This window comes from Arachis hypogaea, chromosome 12 (assembly GCF_003086295.3).
Source record: "Arachis hypogaea cultivar Tifrunner chromosome 12, arahy.Tifrunner.gnm2.J5K5, whole genome shotgun sequence".
In the NCBI taxonomy this organism is placed as follows: Eukaryota; Viridiplantae; Streptophyta; class Magnoliopsida; order Fabales; family Fabaceae; genus Arachis; species Arachis hypogaea.
The window spans coordinates 108,593,103-108,612,970 of NC_092047.1; the positions used below are offsets into that span (position 1 = coordinate 108,593,103).

The 19,868-nt window shown below is 38.7% G+C and overlaps 4 protein-coding genes across 4 annotated transcripts; all 4 read right to left on the reverse strand.

Moving 5' to 3' along the window:
* Positions 1-1,972: 1,972 nt before the first annotated feature.
* On the reverse strand, positions 1,973-2,579 carry LOC112729396 (pre-mRNA-processing-splicing factor 8A-like). Its single transcript, XM_025779619.2, has 2 exons — positions 2,458-2,579; positions 1,973-2,366 (listed from the first exon to the last, which is right to left on the reverse strand). Exons 1-2 carry the CDS (start codon positions 2,491-2,493, stop codon positions 2,172-2,174), a joined length of 231 nt encoding a protein of 76 aa, XP_025635404.1. The 5' UTR covers positions 2,494-2,579; the 3' UTR covers positions 1,973-2,171.
* A 2,340-nt stretch (positions 2,580-4,919) lies between these two features.
* On the reverse strand, positions 4,920-5,837 carry LOC112730497 (protein FAR1-RELATED SEQUENCE 9-like). Its single transcript, XM_025780579.1, has one exon. The coding sequence runs from the start codon at positions 5,835-5,837 to the stop codon at positions 4,920-4,922; it is 918 nt and encodes a 305-aa protein (XP_025636364.1).
* Positions 5,838-5,942: 105 nt separating this feature from the next.
* On the reverse strand, positions 5,943-7,034 carry LOC112730498 (protein FAR1-RELATED SEQUENCE 5-like). The gene has a single exon (XM_025780581.1). It carries the CDS (start codon positions 7,032-7,034, stop codon positions 5,943-5,945), a length of 1,092 nt encoding a protein of 363 aa, XP_025636366.1.
* A 5,318-nt stretch (positions 7,035-12,352) lies between these two features.
* Positions 12,353-13,316, reverse strand: LOC140176858 (protein FAR1-RELATED SEQUENCE 5-like). The gene is made up of 2 exons (XM_072208414.1): positions 12,661-13,316; positions 12,353-12,590 (listed from the first exon to the last, which is right to left on the reverse strand). The coding sequence occupies exons 1-2, from the start codon at positions 13,314-13,316 to the stop codon at positions 12,353-12,355; spliced, it is 894 nt and encodes a 297-aa protein (XP_072064515.1).
* Between the last annotated feature and the right edge of the window lie 6,552 nt (positions 13,317-19,868).

The window sequence follows — 19,868 nt, forward strand, 5'->3', positions numbered from 1 at the left end:
CATGATCTTTCTAGCAATTGTTTCATTATTATTGAACCTAACCTAAATTTTAAGTTCAGTAGTATACTCTATAATTTAGATATATAGTATTGAATGGATGAGAATTTTGATAAACTTCCATGATGCAGCCACAGTGGTTATGGTAACGACAATTACTATGTTAAACATCTGAAGTGCATATGGTAAATATTGTGGTGGCAGGTACTTTTGCATTTTAGTAATAAGGAATGGTTAGGGTGAGTTAGGTAATTCTGTTATGGCCATTATAGATTATTTGCATTATAGTGTTTCTATTCAATTTTCTGTGTTACAGCATAGTACTATATACTTATCCTTTGTGTTTGTGAGAAATCTTTTGAGTGCAAACTGAAACAGAACTTTGTGGCTGTGGCAGCCTACAATAAATCCAATTTCTGCAGCTGCTGCCAGCAATGCTGCACTTTTAGAAAGGGCCCCATCTGTGGTAGCTATGGATGGACTGCACCATTTTTCTTGCAGTTCCTCTTTTGAAATTTATTTATTTATTTCTGTAGATCCTTGAAGCTACCTGAGAATGTACGAGTAACCAAGGTATGTTCTTTACCTTAGGCATACAATATTGAAAGTTTAGTGAAACTTAGTTGTTTTATAAATCATTTTAATACCTGGATATATTTCCCTTTTTTATAAAAGAAATTTTAGTATGAAGAGAAGAAAGAGAAAATAAAAGAAAAATAAACCCCACATGCAATTTCCTGGATAAGTGCTACCTTTGGTGGATAATGTTAAGCCCTCCCTCGAGTTTCCTTCTTCTAACCCCTTACCCTCTTCAAACTAAGTAATCCGATCATCTCTATCCCTATTATGACAGATGTCAAGGTTGATATACACTAATTCAGGGAATGCTATTCTGGCATTAGCTTCCAATGCCATTCATCTGCAACCTTTCTTGCTTTCCATCCTCAGGATAACAATATCCTTGCTATAGGCATGGATGATTCTTCAATTCAGATATATAATGTCCGTGTAGATGAGGTATGATTGCTGTTCATAAACTGTTTCTGCTAACTTATGATTTGTGTAATTTGGTGTTTATGCATAGCTTTCTTATTTGCAGGTTAAAAGTAAACTCAAAGGCCATACTAAAAGAATCACAGGTAAAGAAGTAAAGAACAAGTACAAGTAAAGAAGCAGCTTTGTAAACCATTAGAGATAAGATTTTGTTTTTGATTTTGTTTTTGCATGTTGAAGCTCTAAAGGAGTGGCTGCATTTTATAGTTCAGACTTTGGGATGGATCACAGGTAGGATAATACCACCTCTTTTGTATTCCCTGTTTCATCTTTTCATCAGTTTCTCTGGTAATGGTTGCTAAAGCTTTTACTAGATTCATGTATTTTTTTAGTGGTCATTTAACCTAACATGATAATGTGTACTGATTTATAGCCATCTGATCCATGCAATTCTATGTGTGAGACGCAGATTGCTGTGAAAAGATTGAATTCAGAGATTGGGCACTGCCGTTGGCTTGTGAGAAGAAATTCAGAGAAATTACAGATTCAAGACTTAATGGGGACTATGTGGAGGAAGAACTTAGAAGAGTTGTTTTGATTGCTCTTATATGTGCTCAGAGTCAAGCTGAGAAAAGACCAACCATGCTTGAGGTGGTGGAGCTACTCAAGGGTGACTCCAAAGATAAGATTTCTCAGTTGGAAGCCATTGAACTCTTTATCAGCTCTGTAACTGTTGGACATGACCATGGATTTGGGAAATTTCGGGATTTCATGGGTTTGTAGTTTGCTAATCCCCATGGACCAGTTTTATTAATCAACATACATACTTGTCATATCAGATAGGAGGTGTAACTCATTGTTCGTGTAATGATTCGCTTTCAATCCCAAATAAGTCTTTTAAATTAACGCACAAATATCCAGTACTATAAGTTATCAAATGTTGTCCAGCCTCAAAATAATAAAAAGCTATTTAGGGTAGATGTTCCTGCTTGGACAAAATCTCAACTTAGTATTTAAATCCAAAACCTCAAACCTAATTGTGAAAGCAAATACAAGGCTCGATTACATCTGTCAGGCTATTATGTTGACATGTTAACAAATCTGTTACATCGTTTCTACAAGAAAAAACTAGAATGATTATCCAACAAAAAAAATACAACATATTCTCTGACAAGTTTAAACTAAGAGAATGTGTCCTCTCGATCTCCCTCGGCAATTGTCTCCCCTTCCTCCATATTACTGAACTCTAAGAAATGGGTTGGTCTGTGGTCCTCGTGATAATACTCCTTAGGTGTCCCAAGCTTCACTCCATACTTCATCCCGGATGCATGTCTGACCCCCATGAAGTTGTAATTCCATGGACCATTATCAGGAGTCTAAACAATTCACCAAAAAAACAGTCAATACAATTAACAAATAGGTGCACAAATAATAAAATTACATCTCAGGGCAGGTAGGCAAGCTTACCATGTAGAAACCAAGAAAGCGGTCACTAAGGAGCATCTGAACCTTCTCATAGTGAGTGGGAAGGTAACCATGAGGATTGCTTCCTGTGTCCTTGTTGACACGTCCCCATTCAGAACCAGATGGAGTGACACAATAATTTAACAAACAAATCGTACATGGTGTAGAGTTTACAATTCAAACTTAACTAGTAGTAATAAGTAGCCTAAAAAGAAACACAAGAACTAGTTAAAATTTTAAGTGTTGCATTCAAAATCACCATATCATATGTCTATTCACTTACAAAAGTAAACATACACATAGATGAGAATGACATGCTTTTCTTGCTTACATGGGTAGAACTATTATGCATAGCAAAATTTTCCTACAGCAAGTTATACATAGCTTAAACTAAGTTACTTTGATTTGATGACTTTCACATGGACCAAAACAACAAAACAAGAAAAAAATATGCATCTAGGAAACAGAAAATGCTACAAATGCTCTATGCTGAGAGACTTTAGCGATAATTGTAACATTGCTAATCCAGGTGCATCATCAAAAGGTAACCACACCCTTGGAACTTCTGGTTCATCTTGCAAGGCAAATACCTTGCCCTTGCACCTTTTGATTCTTTCAGCTTCCCCTGTAAAAATTCAGATAAGCTATCTCAAAGCAAAAACATAGACTGAACTGAGAAAGGATGAACAATGATGACAAAACTAACTTGGCAAATCAGGTTTCAAATCAATCATCAACTGAATTGCCACCATGGAGTCATTGCTGTCCTTGGATCCCATGATTGCTCGGGAATCCCCTATGTTGCTCATGAACAGAATTGATTCCTGGAAAGTGAACAACATAGAAATGTCAGTGAAAAGAAGCAATGAAGTATATGCAGCAATTGAATGCACTACTCATTGAGCTGCTACCTGCTTCACTATGGTTACAGCGGTGCTTCCACTACAGAAACAATCCAGATTCGGATGAGACCTCAGCTCTTAGTCCATGGCCTTATATGCCTTCATGAAAGCTTCTCCCCACATGGAATTTACTAACATGTGAAACCAAGTGATAGAATACACTAAAAATATGTAGGATGATTGGTCCCTCCTCAAGAATCACATTGACAACATCAAACTCCGAGGCTCCTGACATTAATTTAATCCATAAACTATGCATTGGAAAACTAAACTTAAGTAGAAAAAGCAGAGAACACAAGAGGCTTCAATTTTCAAGAGTGTTAACAACTAAATTTCTATGCATTTTCTTTCACAGAACAGAACATAAATCTTCATAAAATAGAATATCAAAATAAAGAGCAAGGCAACACACTTGTGATAGTGTCCAAGTTTTCTCATTCCATAGCAAGGAGGAAGAATATAAGGAACAAAAACCAATCTTTTTTAGACGGATTTGGATTGAGGATATTCAAATTTTATTATCAAAACTAATGAGGCTTGATGTAAAACACAAGAAAATATTTGCATATTTAATCTGTTATTGAAATATTCATAGCCAACTAAGAAAATAAACCTGTCATGACAATTGGAAAGTAAAATGGAAAATAAATCAGTTTAACAATCTGTTATTGCACCTATTTCAGAAGGTATTAAATTGCCTAAAATGCTCAAACAATGATTCAAGAAATAAAAAATTCTCATGGAGTACAACCAAACATTAAATTGAAGCTGATTTTTCTTTGACACACAGTCTAGCAGTCCCCATCATATATCAACCTCAATGCACTACTGCATCCCATTGAACTTCGGATATTGTCCTTGTTGTACAACCTGTTCTCCACAGCACAAACAAATTTGAGAGAAAAAGAAAGGAATTCAGCGAATCATAATGGATATCAAATAGTTTAAAATTTACTAATCACTAAGTTATAACAATGCAATAATTCATCTCTTATTATTGATACCTGTAATAGCCACTGATTACTTCCATATGGTGGGATGGGAGCCCCATGACTATTAATCAATTCTGAGTCACCTAGCCCAAACCCTAAGTGCACAGATGCTTTTACTTCTGTATTTGGCACTGCTGATGTATCTTGAGAAGTCATAAGGTCCTTGAGAAGCTCCTAAGAAAAAATGATACATGCAGTCAAAATTTCTATCAAGTATAACTACAGCATAGAATTTACCAGTTTATTTTAATTCGTGTAACCACTAATGTAATATTGTATCTTACTAACCTCTTCTGTACCAAAGCTAGCTTGCATCCCTTGAGAAGCCATAGGGTCTTTGGGAAGCTCCTGTGACAAAAGAAGGCATAAACTCAAACTTGCTATCAAGTATAACTACAACATAGAATTTAACAGGTTATTTTAATTCAAGTAAAGCATAATGCCATTTTGAATTTGACTGACCTCTTCTACACCAAAGCTAGCCTGTGTACCACCACCAATCTTATCATCCAAATTGTCATCCTCATTCTTCATAGGACAATTCTTCTTTACATGACCAGCACTGTTGCATTTAGTGCACCTCCGTTTTCCTCTCTCTTTTTTTTCCCTTTGGTGCACCTTTTGTCTTGACAACTGAAGGGTCACCAACAAAGTTCGGCATGGGAGAATCTCTTCTTCCTCTTTTCAAGCACGACTTTTGCTCTAGTGTTTTGGTCAAACGAGAGACTTCATTCATAGTGTCATGGAAAGAAGGACCATCTTGAGCTCCTAAGAATACCATCCACGTAGCTGCCACTGACAATGCGCCATAGCGCATTAAAAATTCTCTTTCTGCATCTTGCACAGTGCTTCCAGCTGAACTTTCGTCCATATACTTTTTGGCATCCTTGGACCATCTTCTCAAAAGAAGACTTTCTGGCAACTTCTGTAAACCTACCCTTTTCATGGCACAAAACATGTGGCAACAGGGAATGCCTTCACTACTCCACCTACTACATTCACACTCCATATTCTCGGTGTTGCGCTCATAAAGTACGGTGTATATATGTTGCCCTCTGTCATACTCCTTAACTTTTAAAACAACAGTAGTTGATATATTTTCCTCATTTATAACATCTAATGCAACCACTCCTTCGATCTCTGTTTTTACTTTGCCAAACATCTCCCGTGTGTAAAAATTTGCAGCACAAAGCTCCAATGCAGCTAAGCGAGTTGTTAACACAGGCTCTCCGTACACCGTCTTAAATTGAGAAACTAATTCGTTGTGTCTATAATCCCTAAGAGCATGTTCAAGATTCTGGACTAGCTCTAAAAGACTTTGACGAATGCCAATAAACCTCTTGATGAAGTTGTTTATCCCTTCACACCTTGATGTTGTTCTAAATCCAGCACAGAATTTATCTCGCAAGTAGGCGCTTGCCCAGCTTTTCCTCTTTTGATACTCATTTAGTACCCATTCATTTTCCTCCAACCCATATTTTTTTATCATATTCTCCCAATATTCTTCAAATTCATTCGGATGCCATGGAGCATACAAACATCTTCTGAAGTCGTCGGAAAAACCTTTGCTTTTTATGCTTGCCGTTACATTTTTCTAAATGTGCCAACCACATAATCGGTGAGTTGCATTTGGGAAGATTTCTTGAATTGCTGCCTTCATTGCCTCATCACCATCTGTGACCACAACACTAGGAGACTTGTTCAGCATGACATCTAGAAAGTTTTGCAACAACCACGTATATGTTGCCGTTTGTTCGTTCTCTATCAAGGCAAAGCCAAATATGCATGTTTGACGGTGATGGTTACAACCCGAGAAGATAACCAACGGTCTTCTGTACTTATTTTTCCGATAGGTTGTATCAAATGCAAGCACATCTCCAAAGCACTGATAATCCGCCCTACAAATGCCATCTGCCCAAAATAGATTCGCCAGCCGACTTTCATCAGTAGCACTGTACCTTGCCATGGCCATGGGGTCAACATCGGCTTTTCCAAGTAGATAGCTAATTGTTGCATTAGAATCCCCACCAATGAGCTTTGCACGACGAGTTCTTTCAATGTGGTTATCCAGATCCTTCTTTGTGAACCCGACATTAGCATAACCCCCGGCTTGGCCTACCATTAGTCCCATTATCTTAGAGCTTGAAAGACCATTATTGTGCATGGTGTTTGCCTGAGTTTTTTGAGCCTCGTTCATCCCACGGTGGTTTGGAATTAGGTGTACCAAGCATTGGGGGACAAGATCGTGGTTGTGCTTCTCAACTAATTTTTTAACTCTCCAAGCTGAAGTTTTGGTGTCAAAGTACACCGCAAGCATGGCTTCACAACCCGTACGAGTCAGCGCTTTATGCTCCCTCTTCCTGTTCAAATTAGAGATGTATTTATCGGCTCTCTTTCCTTCCTTGTTGCAAAAAAATCGCCTTCTGCGTTGTGTTCCATCTTTTCCACGCGCTATATCACCCTTGCGAACTCCGAACCCGACACACCTTGCATAACGCACATACAAGTGATAAGCTGCATCCGATGTTTCAAATGTCTGATTTATAATATCATCGGCCGTCACAACAACACACTTGCTACTGCTGCCACCGCAATCACAAGTGCAATTTACATTCTCTTCCACACCGGTCATCAAGCAATCTTCAACGTTCTCTTCTGAATTGAGTGGTTCCGAATCAACATCCATTGCACCCACACTCGTTTTCTTTCTAATTCTATATATGTAAAAAAGTGAAAATTTTACCCCCTAAACAAGAACAGGTAGAAGTAGGAGATACACATATAATTTTCTACTTCTTCAAGACACCTTAGAATTGTATTTTGCAGACCTCAGTATATTTAATAGATTCAAATTCAACTCTAGTATTTTATCCAATATATTTCAAATAATTTGATTCAGAGCATAATCCTAATTCAGATACAAAATAAATACCGAAAAGAATGACAAGTCTAAATCAACAAAATATACTTTAAATTTAGGTTAAATTTCAACTCCGTCTAAGTTTTGCACACCCTTACCAAGTTACCAAGGTTTCTCAAACCAAACAAATGAACACTAAATTAGATGGTTGCACACTAAATTAACAAAAAAGTCAAGCTTAGGCACTAATTTAATTGCAGAAATATCATTTCTTCAAAAGTAAACACTAACACGTCCAATGTCATTTACAATTTCATTTAATTAAGAAAAATAAAATTGGTCAACCAAACATGGCAAGCACTTAACCCAAACATGCAAATATGAATTTAACATAAGTGAAATGTGAAATGGAGAAGGAAATGAAAGAAGGTTGACAGGAAAGCATGAAACAGCCAGCATAGACACATTCTCTTGGGTATTTCTTGAAATTACCTATTGCTTAAAATTCGAATTTAAAATTTAGAGTTCAACAGAACTCCTACATTCTTGATCTATTTCGTCAGAACAAATGATCATTTGTGCTATATATATATAAAAGGAAATGAGTTTTTTTTTATTATCTTCTTCGTTTTTATTTATATTTGTTGGTTTCTTTCTTGACTCATCTATCTACCCTTTGAGTTCTAAGGTATGTGTAACTGTGTCCACAAAAATGTTATACACTATACTTATTTTTTCAGTTTGTGATCAGACACGCAGGTCAATGCTTAATTGTTATTGTTAATGGATAATCTTAAGAGTAATTGTAAAGCTTTAAATGATAATAAACTTTTCCATCAACGTATAAGTTTTGTTAGCACACAATGCAATTGAGCTTAACCCTTGATATTATTAATTTATTTTTTGGTTTCAAGGAACCTAAATAAACTCTTTTATTAGTATAACTTTCTTTTTCTCTGTACATATGTACACACTCAGAAGCTATTCATATTCATACTTCATTTATACACTGCTTTTGACAGAGAATTGAAGGATAGCAAAAAAACAAAAGGGTCCTGCAATAGGGATCGATCTTGGAACTTTATTGTTAAATCTTAAGACAGTAATAAAGCAAGAATTTTATCTTCTATGGAAACGTCCTAATAGCATTGAACTTGCAGGGAGTCGCTAACCGTGGTTGCTCAATCCGTGTGGGAAGAGACACAGAAAAGAATGGCAAAGGTAAGTTTCCAGTAAAATTGCAGTAGGTTGAGTTGAAGGAATTGTAACATTAGACTACCTATTCCTTCTTTAGAATATTTGCTTTGCTAAATGCTAATGTAACTTGAATTTACTAATGCTAATGCCACGTATACTGCTATGAAAAAATGCTATGCATCCCTTGTTTATTGCCCAAAATCACCCCGTTAAGTAGGTAGTCTATAAAAATATAAAATCCTAAATTTTTGTTGCATCTTTCTAGCACTTTAAATTCGGACAAGAACTCTAGCTATGTAACATTGTTTTTCTGGTATTACTTTTCTCAATTGAATTTTACTTCATTTCCTTTTCCGTTCCAATTTTACCTCTGCAATTATATTTTTTTTATATTACTGTTTCCCTTTCATCACTACTTCTTATTTCAAAATCAATTTCAATTTTAGTTACCAGTTTTTTGCATAACCCATTTAATTCTGTTTGATCCCAATTATACAATTATTAATAAAATAGTAAAAAATCCCAAATTTTGGCTTCAATCATTCATACAGTTCATCTTTTTATGAATACCCATGTGCCCATATTGGTGATCTTCACTCAATGTGATTATTTTTGACAAAAAAATCAAACACAGCAACCAAACACAAAACAGATGAAGAGAAAAATTTGTTGAAAACTCACCAGATTGGGACCAGATTGTGCGAAGGAGGCCGAGGAGTTGCTGAAGGCGAGGAGGAAGTCGGGGACTTGCTGCTTCTGTCTCGGCGTCGACGGGGGCAATGACGGCGCGAGACTGACTACGAGGCAGTGACAAGACACGGAGCGGCGACGACGTCCAGGTCCAGGAGCTGCTGCTACTGCCGCCAGTGATGACGACGGCAAGGAAGGCACGCGAGATCGGAGCCGGGAGAGACCGACGACGAGCTTGTCGGATGATGCTGATAGAAGGAGAAAACTTGGGTCAATGAGATATGAGAGATGAGAGAGCTTATGTGAAAGTGACGTTGAGGGAGGAAAAGGGATTATAAAACGACATAGTTTGGTGGACTGAAGAAAAGGGCAAAAAAGGAAAAGACTCGGACCAGTTGATTTAAACCAGCTTGGTCGAACCGGATTTAAAGTATCTGGTTTAAAAATAAATTTTATTAACCGGTTTTATAAAACACCAATAATAAAGTGACACGTCAGCAACTTTATAAAACACTTAGGGAGTGGTAAGAACATATTAGTGAGGCAAAGATAAAAGAAAGATAAAAAGTTGAAGAAAAGATAAAAATAAAAAAAAAAGTCTGTAAAGTTTTAATGACAGAAAAACAGACAGGGACTAGTAAACGAACTAGGACAACTTAGTTAGTACTTGAGTTGCGACTAGGGCTAGGTATAATATGAAAAGTTAAACTGTTTCAGTATAGACTTAATTAACCTATACTTGGGATAGGCTAACTATTCATACCGAAATTTACATAAGCTTTAAATACATATGTTAAGCAGAGAAATCAAAGCAGAGTAAAGAAACACAGAGAACAGAGTAACCAGAGAAGAATAAAGGGATACAGAGAAAAGAGTAATCAGAGCAAAGTAAAAGTAATGTGATAAAGAGAAATGGTTTGAGTTAAGATGTTGTAAAAGTAAAAGCTGTAGAGTTTGTATAGTATGATTGAACAGAGAAAGAAAGAGGTATTGCATAAGAATGTCAAAGTGATGATGAATAATGAGAATGATAATGAATGATGATAATGAGAATAGTTATGTGATGATTTGTTGCTTGAGGCAACCCAAGAGATATTTATTTGTTGCTTGAGGCAACTCAAGAGATGTGTTTATTCATTTGTTGCATTAAGGCAACTCCAGAGTTATTTGTAAGATCATCTGCTGCACTGAGGCGGTCAGATAGATGGTGGTACGACCACTGAGAATGCTTTCCTGGGATACCTTGCTATAATGCTTTGCTGTAAGACAGAGGTTGCTTACAGTGAGTGTGTTGTTGCTCCTGTAAGACAGAGGTTGCTTACAGTGAGTATGTTGTTGCTCCTGTAAGACAGAGGTTGCTTACAGTGAGTCTGTTGGGCGTATATCGGCTAATAAGTGCCGCCCTGCAAGACAAAGGTTGCTTGCAGTGGGTGTTGCCAACAGGAAAGCCTTATCCAGACAGAGGTTGCTGGGTAACGTCGGGAGCGGGTATGTAACCGATAAATGAGCTCATTACCTGCACTAGGGCTAGACATGCATCATTCTTGTCTGCACATCATTCTCTGTTGCATTCCTTTCTGAGTGTGGTCTATTTCTTTATGTTTGTCTGCTTGCATGCTATTTCTGTGTTTTATTTTCTTGTATTATTTTGTTTGTGTTCTGCTTTCTGTTGTCTCTACTTTCTCTTTCTATCTTTATTTTCTATTTACTGCTTCGCTATATTATGTTATTTGTCTGCTAATCGACCCCAAATTAATGAACTTAACTAATAACCCCGGCCCTACTAAGAACTCCCCAGTTCTTACCCCTTCTCTCTCCCTTCCCCCTTCAGATGGAAACAGGAGTACCCTTCCGTAATCTACCGATGACCGTTTCGCAAAGAGGATTCCGCTCTAGGTAGTCTTCTGAGTCTAGGGTGAATCTCTTTATCTGTTTATATGTATATACTATGAGATCAGCCAACGTCTGCACCCTGTTCGTATGCGCACTTTAGCCTAAATCCTGTGAACGAGACTCCTGTTGTGTGGCTACCTGATGAGGTACCAGAGAGACGTCATATGGCAATGTCTGATCGTGCAGAGGAATAGTAGATGATGTTCCACCTTCTGATGACGTTCCACCTGACTTGAGTTTTGAAGACTTAGAACGTACTTTCCCTCGCTTTAGTAGTTTAGAGGGACTAGGTGAGTATAGAGTCTAGGCTAGCCTAGGTGCCAGCTTAGGGACCTCTTGAACAGGTCAGGACCTGGGATGTTGTATGTATATATAAGTATATAGTTATTATCTAGCTATATCTAGGGCTGTTCTAACTAACAGTCTATTTTCTAATAAAGGCTGAATCACCGAATGCTGTCAACTACTTGTGATGTATTTATGTGTGGTTGTTTATAACTGTTTTACCTATTATTATTTGTGAATTGATTATAAGTGATTCTGTTTATTAATTCAAACGTTTTCAAAAAAAAAAATACCTCGCTAACTAACTACGCTTTTAACAACGAATCAGGCTCATATAATAAATAATAGATAATAATTAGGATGACAAATTGGTAGCACTCAGTTTCTGGTATGTCCTAGGCGTACTGAAAATTGGGTCGTTACACATTGCATCCTGAACAATAGTTTAACAAGCACTATCCACCAAGACTGATACACCTAGCCAATTATTACTCTGTTGGGCAAATGCAAGGTTCAAACAACTCCTACTCACAAATAACATCACTGATGGTCTTCTAACCCAGGGAATAACACGCAACATAGTCAAAAGTAAGGAATCTACCAAATTATTTCACTGTAAAACAAGACTAAGGTCTACGGTATGATCTGATCCACGAAACTAATCTCACAATTGCACACAAACGTGCAACCTGAGAAGCAACCCATTGATCTGGGCAAGTTGATGGATAAAATTACCTCATACGCATCATCGAGCTCTGTCGGAAGCGACGCTGAAGCGGCTGCAGAGCCGTGATGCGAACCGTTGCCACACGTGGGGGAGACCCCATTACCTACCCCAGAAACACCTCGTGCACAGTTCCTGCTGCATGTCCTTTTCGTATGCCCGGAAATGCCACACTTGGTGCAGCAACGTCTCTTCCCTCGGACGTCGGGTTGACTACTTTGGTCGAACTCCTTCGCCCTCTTAGGGGCACCTTTTGTTCTTGCCACAACCGGGTCCTTCATCGCGCACCACGCCGACATACCTGGCTGACCGTCTGCCCTCTCATAAACTCTGTGACATAGCTTCTCTATTAGACTCACAATGCTCTCCCTAGCGAATTCAAAGTCTTTGCCCTCCTCAGAACCAAGCTTGTGGCCGAACAAAGTACGGCATACCTAAGCATGCGACCCTCATGTCCAGGTCTCGTAGTCAACGGCATCCGTCTGGAATCCTTTGCATCCTTGCACCATCTTCTCATTATAAGGCTGTCCGATATTTGTTCCAAATCCTCGTATTTCATCACGCAGAATATGTGACTACATGGAATACCCTCACTGTTCCACATCGAACAGTTACACTGAATTTTCTTGTCATCGGGGTCGAACAAAACCTTGTGAATCCTACCAGGGGCGCCCATCCTTGAAAACTTGTAGACAATCGTTGTGCTGATGCTGTCTCTCCCACGAAACAGCAAGGTTGTAACACCCTTGATTTGTTTTTTCACCTCTAAAAACTGCCCGCGTGTACAGTTTTGATGCAAAAAGCTCTATTGAGTCAAGTCCGGTTGTTAACACGGGGCTATAGTATGTAGAATAGAACTGTGCCGTGACTTCGTTGTTTCGATAATCCTTTACAATGCGATCTAAGCTGTGCACTAGCTCCAAAATGCTATCAGTGGATTTTAGGAACCCATTTATGTATGCATTAATCCCCTCAAACCTTGCGGTTGTCCTGTATCCCGCACAGAACGTGCCCCGGAGATATGCTGTTGCCCAACTTTCTTTGACCTCGTATGTGCTTTGAACCCAACTATTATTTTGTAGGCCAAGTGACTCCACCGCCGTCTTCCAATATTCCTCGAAGTCATCTACCTTGAAGTTCGCATAGATAGCCTTCTTAAAGACCTTCCGAAATTCGGTATCCTTAACCCTCTGAACACAGTTTTTCTCCAAGTGCCACCCAAACAGCCGGTGCCTAGCTGCCGGGAACACCTCCGCAATGGCTGCGCGCATCGCTTTGTCCCCATCCGTGACAACAACACACGACGTCTTCTCTCCCATTACGTCTACAAGATTTAACAGTAGCCACCGGTAACTACGAACTTCTTTATCCTCCAGGAGTGCAAATCCAAAAATGGTTGTCTGTTTGTGGTGATTTGACTCGGAGAACACTACAAGCGGTTTCTTGTACTTATTAGACCGATACGTCGAATCAAAAGCCAGAACATCTCCAAATAACTGTTTGTTGCTGCAGCATCGCCATCACTGATTTGGGCCAACCTTTGGCCGTGTACGTAATTATACAAATCACGCTTTGTAAATTGCAGCATTCCATACCCTCCAGATTGACCAGCCATGTAAGCCATTATCTTTGAGGTTGGTATCCCAAACGGTTTCATGCTATCAACTTGTGCTTTGTCACCATTACTCATCTTGCGATGGCTAGGCAGGAGGTGGGAAAACATGGCCAGAGCAAGCTCGTGGTTGTGCTCACCGAAGATGGTCCTGACCTTCCACACATTGCGTTGCACATCATAGTAAATCTTCAACTTTGCCTTGCAGTCAGTTCGACTCTCCAACCTCTCCTCCCTAACTCACTCAGGATGGTCATAGTGCTTAGGATGTCTTGTGCCTTGTCGGTGGCAGAAAAAATCTCTCCTGACCAAAACCCCGTCAACACGCCCTACATCGACCTTGCGGACCCCAAAACCCTTATTCTAGCAAACTCCTTGTACGCAAGATAGGCATCCTCCTCCCCAACAAACTCTCTGCCCAGGAAATCCTCTGCGACAATTGGAAGAATTTTCGCGTCATCCCCTACATGACTGGCACCACCTGAGAAATTACCATGTTCATCTTCTCTGCGACCTTTTGGGTCACCTTCCTCACCACCACAGCGCTCACCACCTTCATCCTCATCACCATCTTCGTCACTCGCATAATCACGGCCACAATATCCATCGGAGCTGGTTTTCATTCGACTCTATCACTTCGGCTCCAAACATCCCATTGAAATCCATCAGAGTTATCGGTTCACAGTTCTAGCCTGAAAACATGAAAGCATGCAACAAGTTACGGTCAATCACTCCGCCCATGAAAGTTCTTGTCAAATTATACTACAGATTTTAAAAAGCCAAACAACCATGAACACATACCACTGTAACGGACAACACCCTAACGTCTTATGCAGAATCAACTACATCATAAGCCCGAGACATCCGTTTCCCTCACGAATAGATCTTCCCTTCAAGAACTGTCCTCAAAGATCTTTCTCTATCATGAGTAACATATGCGAAAAAAGGAGCTTCAGATTCAATTTCTGACAAATGAATGAAAATTATTTCGATCATGACAAGGAAATCTCATGCTGAGTTCTAATCCTATTATATTTTCCATGAAATATTACAAACACAACACATCAACCTGAAATACATACATAACCCTAGCATAACAGTCGTGTTACAGATGAACTTTGCAATTGCACTCCTAATCACTACAGCAGCCAATGATTACTAACACCAATCCGCAAGGGTTACATAGTTTCTCAATTGGTAAATTTTAAAAACATTGCCAATGTCATACCTCGTCTCAAAGTTACAACACAGGATATTCTGTTTCAACAGACATACAAGTTTTGATTTTTAAATGAGTTCATATTCTGAAAGTATTCAAGAAAATTCCATAATATTTATTGTCGACTTACGAATTAGTATGACAGAAAAATCCATTAGCTGTATAGAATTTCAGAATCTCTTCTGTATAATAATAACAGTATCTAACTATAAACAGCCAAGCATAACTGAATGATAATGCTGATACTTTTAATAGCTTCCAACTATAACAGCTAAAGATTCCCTTAGGGGCTACGAACAATAAAGAGATGGTGGCGGCAATAGAAATAAAAGGGACACCTCCAAAATCCAATCAGTGAAGAGGTATGATAGACATAAATTGAAAGAATTGCATTGGCGTTGGAGCTTTTTGCAGGTCCCCTACCAGAGTAGTCATAATCGTGTAGCAAGTACGATGTTCGGCTTACTCTGGAAATGAGGAAAGCTTCATTTGATCCAAAGATGTTCCCCAATCCCCAATCACATGCCTAGAACAATAACCATGTCTAATCCCTATTGGACTATTGGTCCAGTAGACGAAAATCAGACACCTTCAACTATGTATGGTAATAAGGCCTAAAATAAATTCCCTTGATCCTTTTTTATTTTTCGATCCTGATCGGTGATCCAGAGTCATCAAACATCAAAACATCACAACGTTATAATTCCACTTATGTATGAACCTATACTATATTTTTTTTTAAAATTTGATAATCCACGGCACAGAAATTTGTCCCTAGCCGAATAGATTCCGAATCTAAATCACAAAATCTAAACTCCAAATTCCCTTTTCGGCGTTCTCTCCATGCGAACATGGCCCCAACTGTATCCTTAAGCTACAATTAAAGTACAAAACCCACAGTAGTAAAACCACTCACATTAAACACAAATTTACAAATAAATTCAAATAAAGGAAAGAAAATACTACACACCTGACTTTGAACTGTATCAGTATCCACGTAACGCGAGAACCGAATTCCGCGGGAAAATGACAATCTTCAGAGAAAAACTGAGATCTGACAGAAAAAATAAAAGGAGAAAGTGCGGATTCTGTGATACGTTGTTTCAGCGGCAGAGTTTTGATTCCTTGAAGAAAACGGCTGCGTCTGTGACACGGCGCCCAGACCTACGCAACTGCCGCCGGCAATGACCACTCTTCGAATCAGGGAAGCAGACGCGACAGCCGCGTTTGCTACGGCCAAAGTGGGTGCAGACTGTTTCCTTTTCCCACATTAACACATAAATATTCTTTTTTGAAAATTGACCCACAAGTTTTTTTTTCAAAGCCCACAGCCACAATGACTCACCCATCAAATCCAGTCCTGATTCCATATCTCTCCTTAATGAATAGTATCGGCTAGGCTCACCCATAGTAAGCCTTCTAAGCCTACATCAAATCCCACACCCTCAATGCCTTTTCCGTTATAAACCAACCATCACACGTGTCCTCCTCCAGGCACAAAAAACAAATTCTCTGTACGCCTTTCATTGTCTACCTATGCTTTTCCTTTTTATTATATTTCCATGGCGTTGTTGAATAAAAAGAATTAGGATGCTTTCTTGAGAGCAAGATAAAATAAGAGAATAAAATACAAATAATAAAAACACAAAAATTAATATTTTTATATTTTATTTAATAATAAATTAAAATAAAATATAAAAATTTAATTTATTTTTATTTGAAAAAATTGAGAATAAAAATATCATAATAAAAAATATAATTATAAAAATTAATAAAAATAATAAAAAATAAAAAATAAGTTGTGTCTCTTGTTAATATTTTTATGTCTTTTTTGTCAAAATAGACATAAAATACATTAATTCAATATATCTGACATAATATTTCTATTCATATATCATCTGTTAACCACGATTTTGTGTCTCTATATGACTATATTCATATTTTAGTTTCTCGAAACAAACACAGTCTAGTAGAATATTAGAAGGAAAAATATAGAGGAACAATGTATATAATGAACAACGTGAACAACGATTTAAAAAAAAGAGGATAAATTTGAAATAAACAAATCACATTCTTAATTAATTAAATAATTATTATCAGATTTTAAAATTTGAAAACATTAGGATTAGCACCTAAACCACTATGTACGATTACACATTCACATATTATACGTTTTGCACCCCACATCCACCCTCAACGGCGTCGGTCTCTCCCGCAACCGTCATCGTCGTCGCCGCAAAGGTCTTGACACTGCCGCCCCGCTTACTGTTGCAACAGGTTCTCTTCCAACCCAGGTAGTGACGCCGTTTTGCACCCCTCACAGACGTCGATATCTTCCACCTCCGCCGACTATTTCTCACCGGATGGTGCCATATCGCAACGGAAATTCATGGTGTCGTGGCAGTACTAACATTTCCTCGATAAGACCATTCCACACATGCTCCGCCGCTGGATTGGTTCCTTGATCATCGCTTGTATCTACGTTCTGCGCGTATACTTGATCCAAGGCTTCTACATCGTCTCCTACGGTCTCGGAATCTACATGTTCAACCTCATCATCGGCTTCCTTTCCCCTCGGTTGATCCAGAAATTCAAGAACTCTACGACGGTACCACTCTTCCCACGGGGGGCTTCGATGAGTTTTATCCTTTCGTTTGCCGTCTCCCTGAGTTTAAGTTTTGGTATTCAATCATGGCTAGTTCAGGATGATTATTTTAGTAGGTATGCAGATGGTTATTTTAATTCTTATATGGATGGTTATTTGATTGGATTGAGTTTAGTTATATACAATTAAAATATGCTAGATGCTCAATTTTGCTAGATATACGGATAATTATTTTTACTCTTAAGTGGATGGTTATTTTCATTAGGGGTGAGCAGCGCTAGTGACGGTGCATAGCAAGCCAAGCAGTGACGGTGAGGAGGAGCCCGGCAGTGTTGTTCGTTTCTGGTTTGGAGGAGAGAAATGCCGATGAGAGTTATTGTTGACGAACCAGCGGCGGTGAGGAGGATACGATCCTGTGGGTGACGATGGGGGCTGGTTGGAGATCCGGCGGCAACAGAAGAGGGTTTGTGAGAAAAGCTGGTGCTGTAAAACCCGCGAATTTATAAATAATTAGCCAATAAATTAATTATTAATTCAAGAAATTAGAAAATAGAATCTTATAGTTTAATGAGGTAGAATTAATTAAAATATGAATTTTGACACTAATTTTAAAAAATTTGGTCCAAAATTAGACCGAACCAGACAAACCGGACACAAAACGGGCCCAAAGACCCATCTAATCCACTTAATTAAATGAGCTTCAGCTGATTCCTTCCTCATGCATGCTGAAATGCTGAACAAGTTCAGCGAAGAGGGGAAGAACGAAAGAAGAAAGCACAAACCCTTGAAATCAATTCAAATTCCCATAACTTCCTACTCCGAGCTTCGATCGCTGTATCGTTTACGGCCACGCGACCGCAGCATTGAGCTCTACAAAGTCCAGCACTTGATTAGGTAAGAAAGTCCCATCTTTTTTTTTTTCAATTTCTCCTTCCCAATTTCGAAATTCAATGAGTAATTGGGTTCAATTTTGTGTAATTTCGGTGTTTAGATTCGAATTAACTTGCGGGTATTATCGGGTCTAGCTCGCTTGAGCTGTGGGTCAGGTAAGTACCCTCAAAACCTTTGTGTAATATTGAATTAGTGAACTCTATATTGATTATAGTGATAATTATGATGTTAGATTGAAATTGGTACGTTGTTGAATGGAGTCAATTTGAGAAATTGGAAGCTAGAAGGTTAACCTTGGAGGCTGGGTTCGTTGGTGAGGGGCTGGAGTGGTAGAGTTTGTGGTGCGGTGAACGTTTGAGGTGTTCCGGGATTAACGGGGAATCTGCCAAGGTATGGTTTCGCTTTCTCGTAACTAAAATATAATGTGTCGTGAAAACTTAGGCTAGTTAACCGTAAGATAGGATTGAAATATCAAAGTTGTTGATGATTGAGATTGGTTGATATGCATAATAATTAGTGAATTTGAGATTGTTGTTGATGCCTGGTGCACGAAATTGTGATCTCTGGTAATGGCTTATTAGGTCAGATACTCTGATCTAGTTTTACAGTCTGTCACAACTTCGATACAACTAACTAGCAAGTGCACTGGGTCGTCCAAGTAATACCTTACGTGAGTAAGGGTCGAATCCCACGGAGATTGTTGGTTTGAAGCAATCTATGGTTATCTTGTAAATCTTAGTCAGGAAGTCAATTATGTTTATCAATTGAATTGTGAGTAACCAGTAGAGCATAAATTAAAAGTTACTTGTTGTGCAGTAATGGAGAATATGTTGGAGTTTTGGAGATGCTTTGTCTTCTGAATCTCTGCTTTCCTCTGTCTTCTTGTTCACGCACGCACGTCCCCCTATGGTAAGCTGTGTGTTGGTGGATCACCGTTGTCAATGGCTACCTTCCATCCTTCCAGTGAAAACTACGCTCACGTGCTCTGTCACAGCACGGCTAATCACCGGTTGGTTCTCGATCCGGTTGGAATAGGATTTACTATCCTTTTGCGTCTGTCACTAACGCCCAGCCTTCAGGAGTTTGAAGCTCGTCACAGTCATTCAATCCTTGAATCCTACTCGGAATACCACAGACAAGGTTTAGACTTTCCGGATTCTCATGAATGCTGCCATCAGTTCTAGCTTATACCACGAAGATTCTGATTAAGGAATCTAAGAGATACTCATTCAATCGTATATAGAACGGAGGTGGTTGTCAGGCACGCGTTCATGGTTTGAGGAAGGTGATGAATGTCACGGATCATCACCTCCATCACAGTTAAGCGCGAATGAACATCTTAGATAGGAACAAGCGTGTTTGAATGGAAAACAGAAATACTTGCATTAATTCATCGAGACACAGCAGAGCTCCTCACCCCCAACAATGGGGTTTAGAGACTCATGCCGTCAGAGAATACAAAGTTTAGATCTGAAATGTCATGAGATACAAAATAAGTCTCTAAAAGTTGTTTAAATACTAAACCAGTAGCCTAGGGTTACAAA

Excerpts from the sequence above, each read along its gene's own strand:
- LOC112729396 (XM_025779619.2), bottom strand. The coding sequence starts at position 2,493 with ATGCTCCTTAGTGACCGCTTTCTTGGTTTCTACATG. Across the intron at positions 2,367-2,457 it reads GCTTTCTTGGTTTCTACATG|ACTCCTGATAATGGTCCATG; the intron begins GTAAGCTTGCCT and ends TGAATTGTTTAG.
- LOC112730497 (XM_025780579.1), bottom strand. The coding sequence starts at position 5,837 with ATGATAAAAAAATATGGGTTGGAGGAAAATGAATGGGTACTAAATGAG.
- LOC112730498 (XM_025780581.1), bottom strand. The coding sequence starts at position 7,034 with ATGGATGTTGATTCGGAACCACTCAATTCAGAAGAGAACGTTGAAGAT.
- LOC140176858 (XM_072208414.1), bottom strand. The coding sequence starts at position 13,316 with ATGGGAGAGAAGACGTCGTGTGTTGTTGTCACGGATGGGGACAAAGCG. Across the intron at positions 12,591-12,660 it reads TTCAAGGATGGGCGCCCCTG|TGAGGGTATTCCATGTAGTC; the intron begins GTAGGATTCACA and ends GATGTGGAACAG.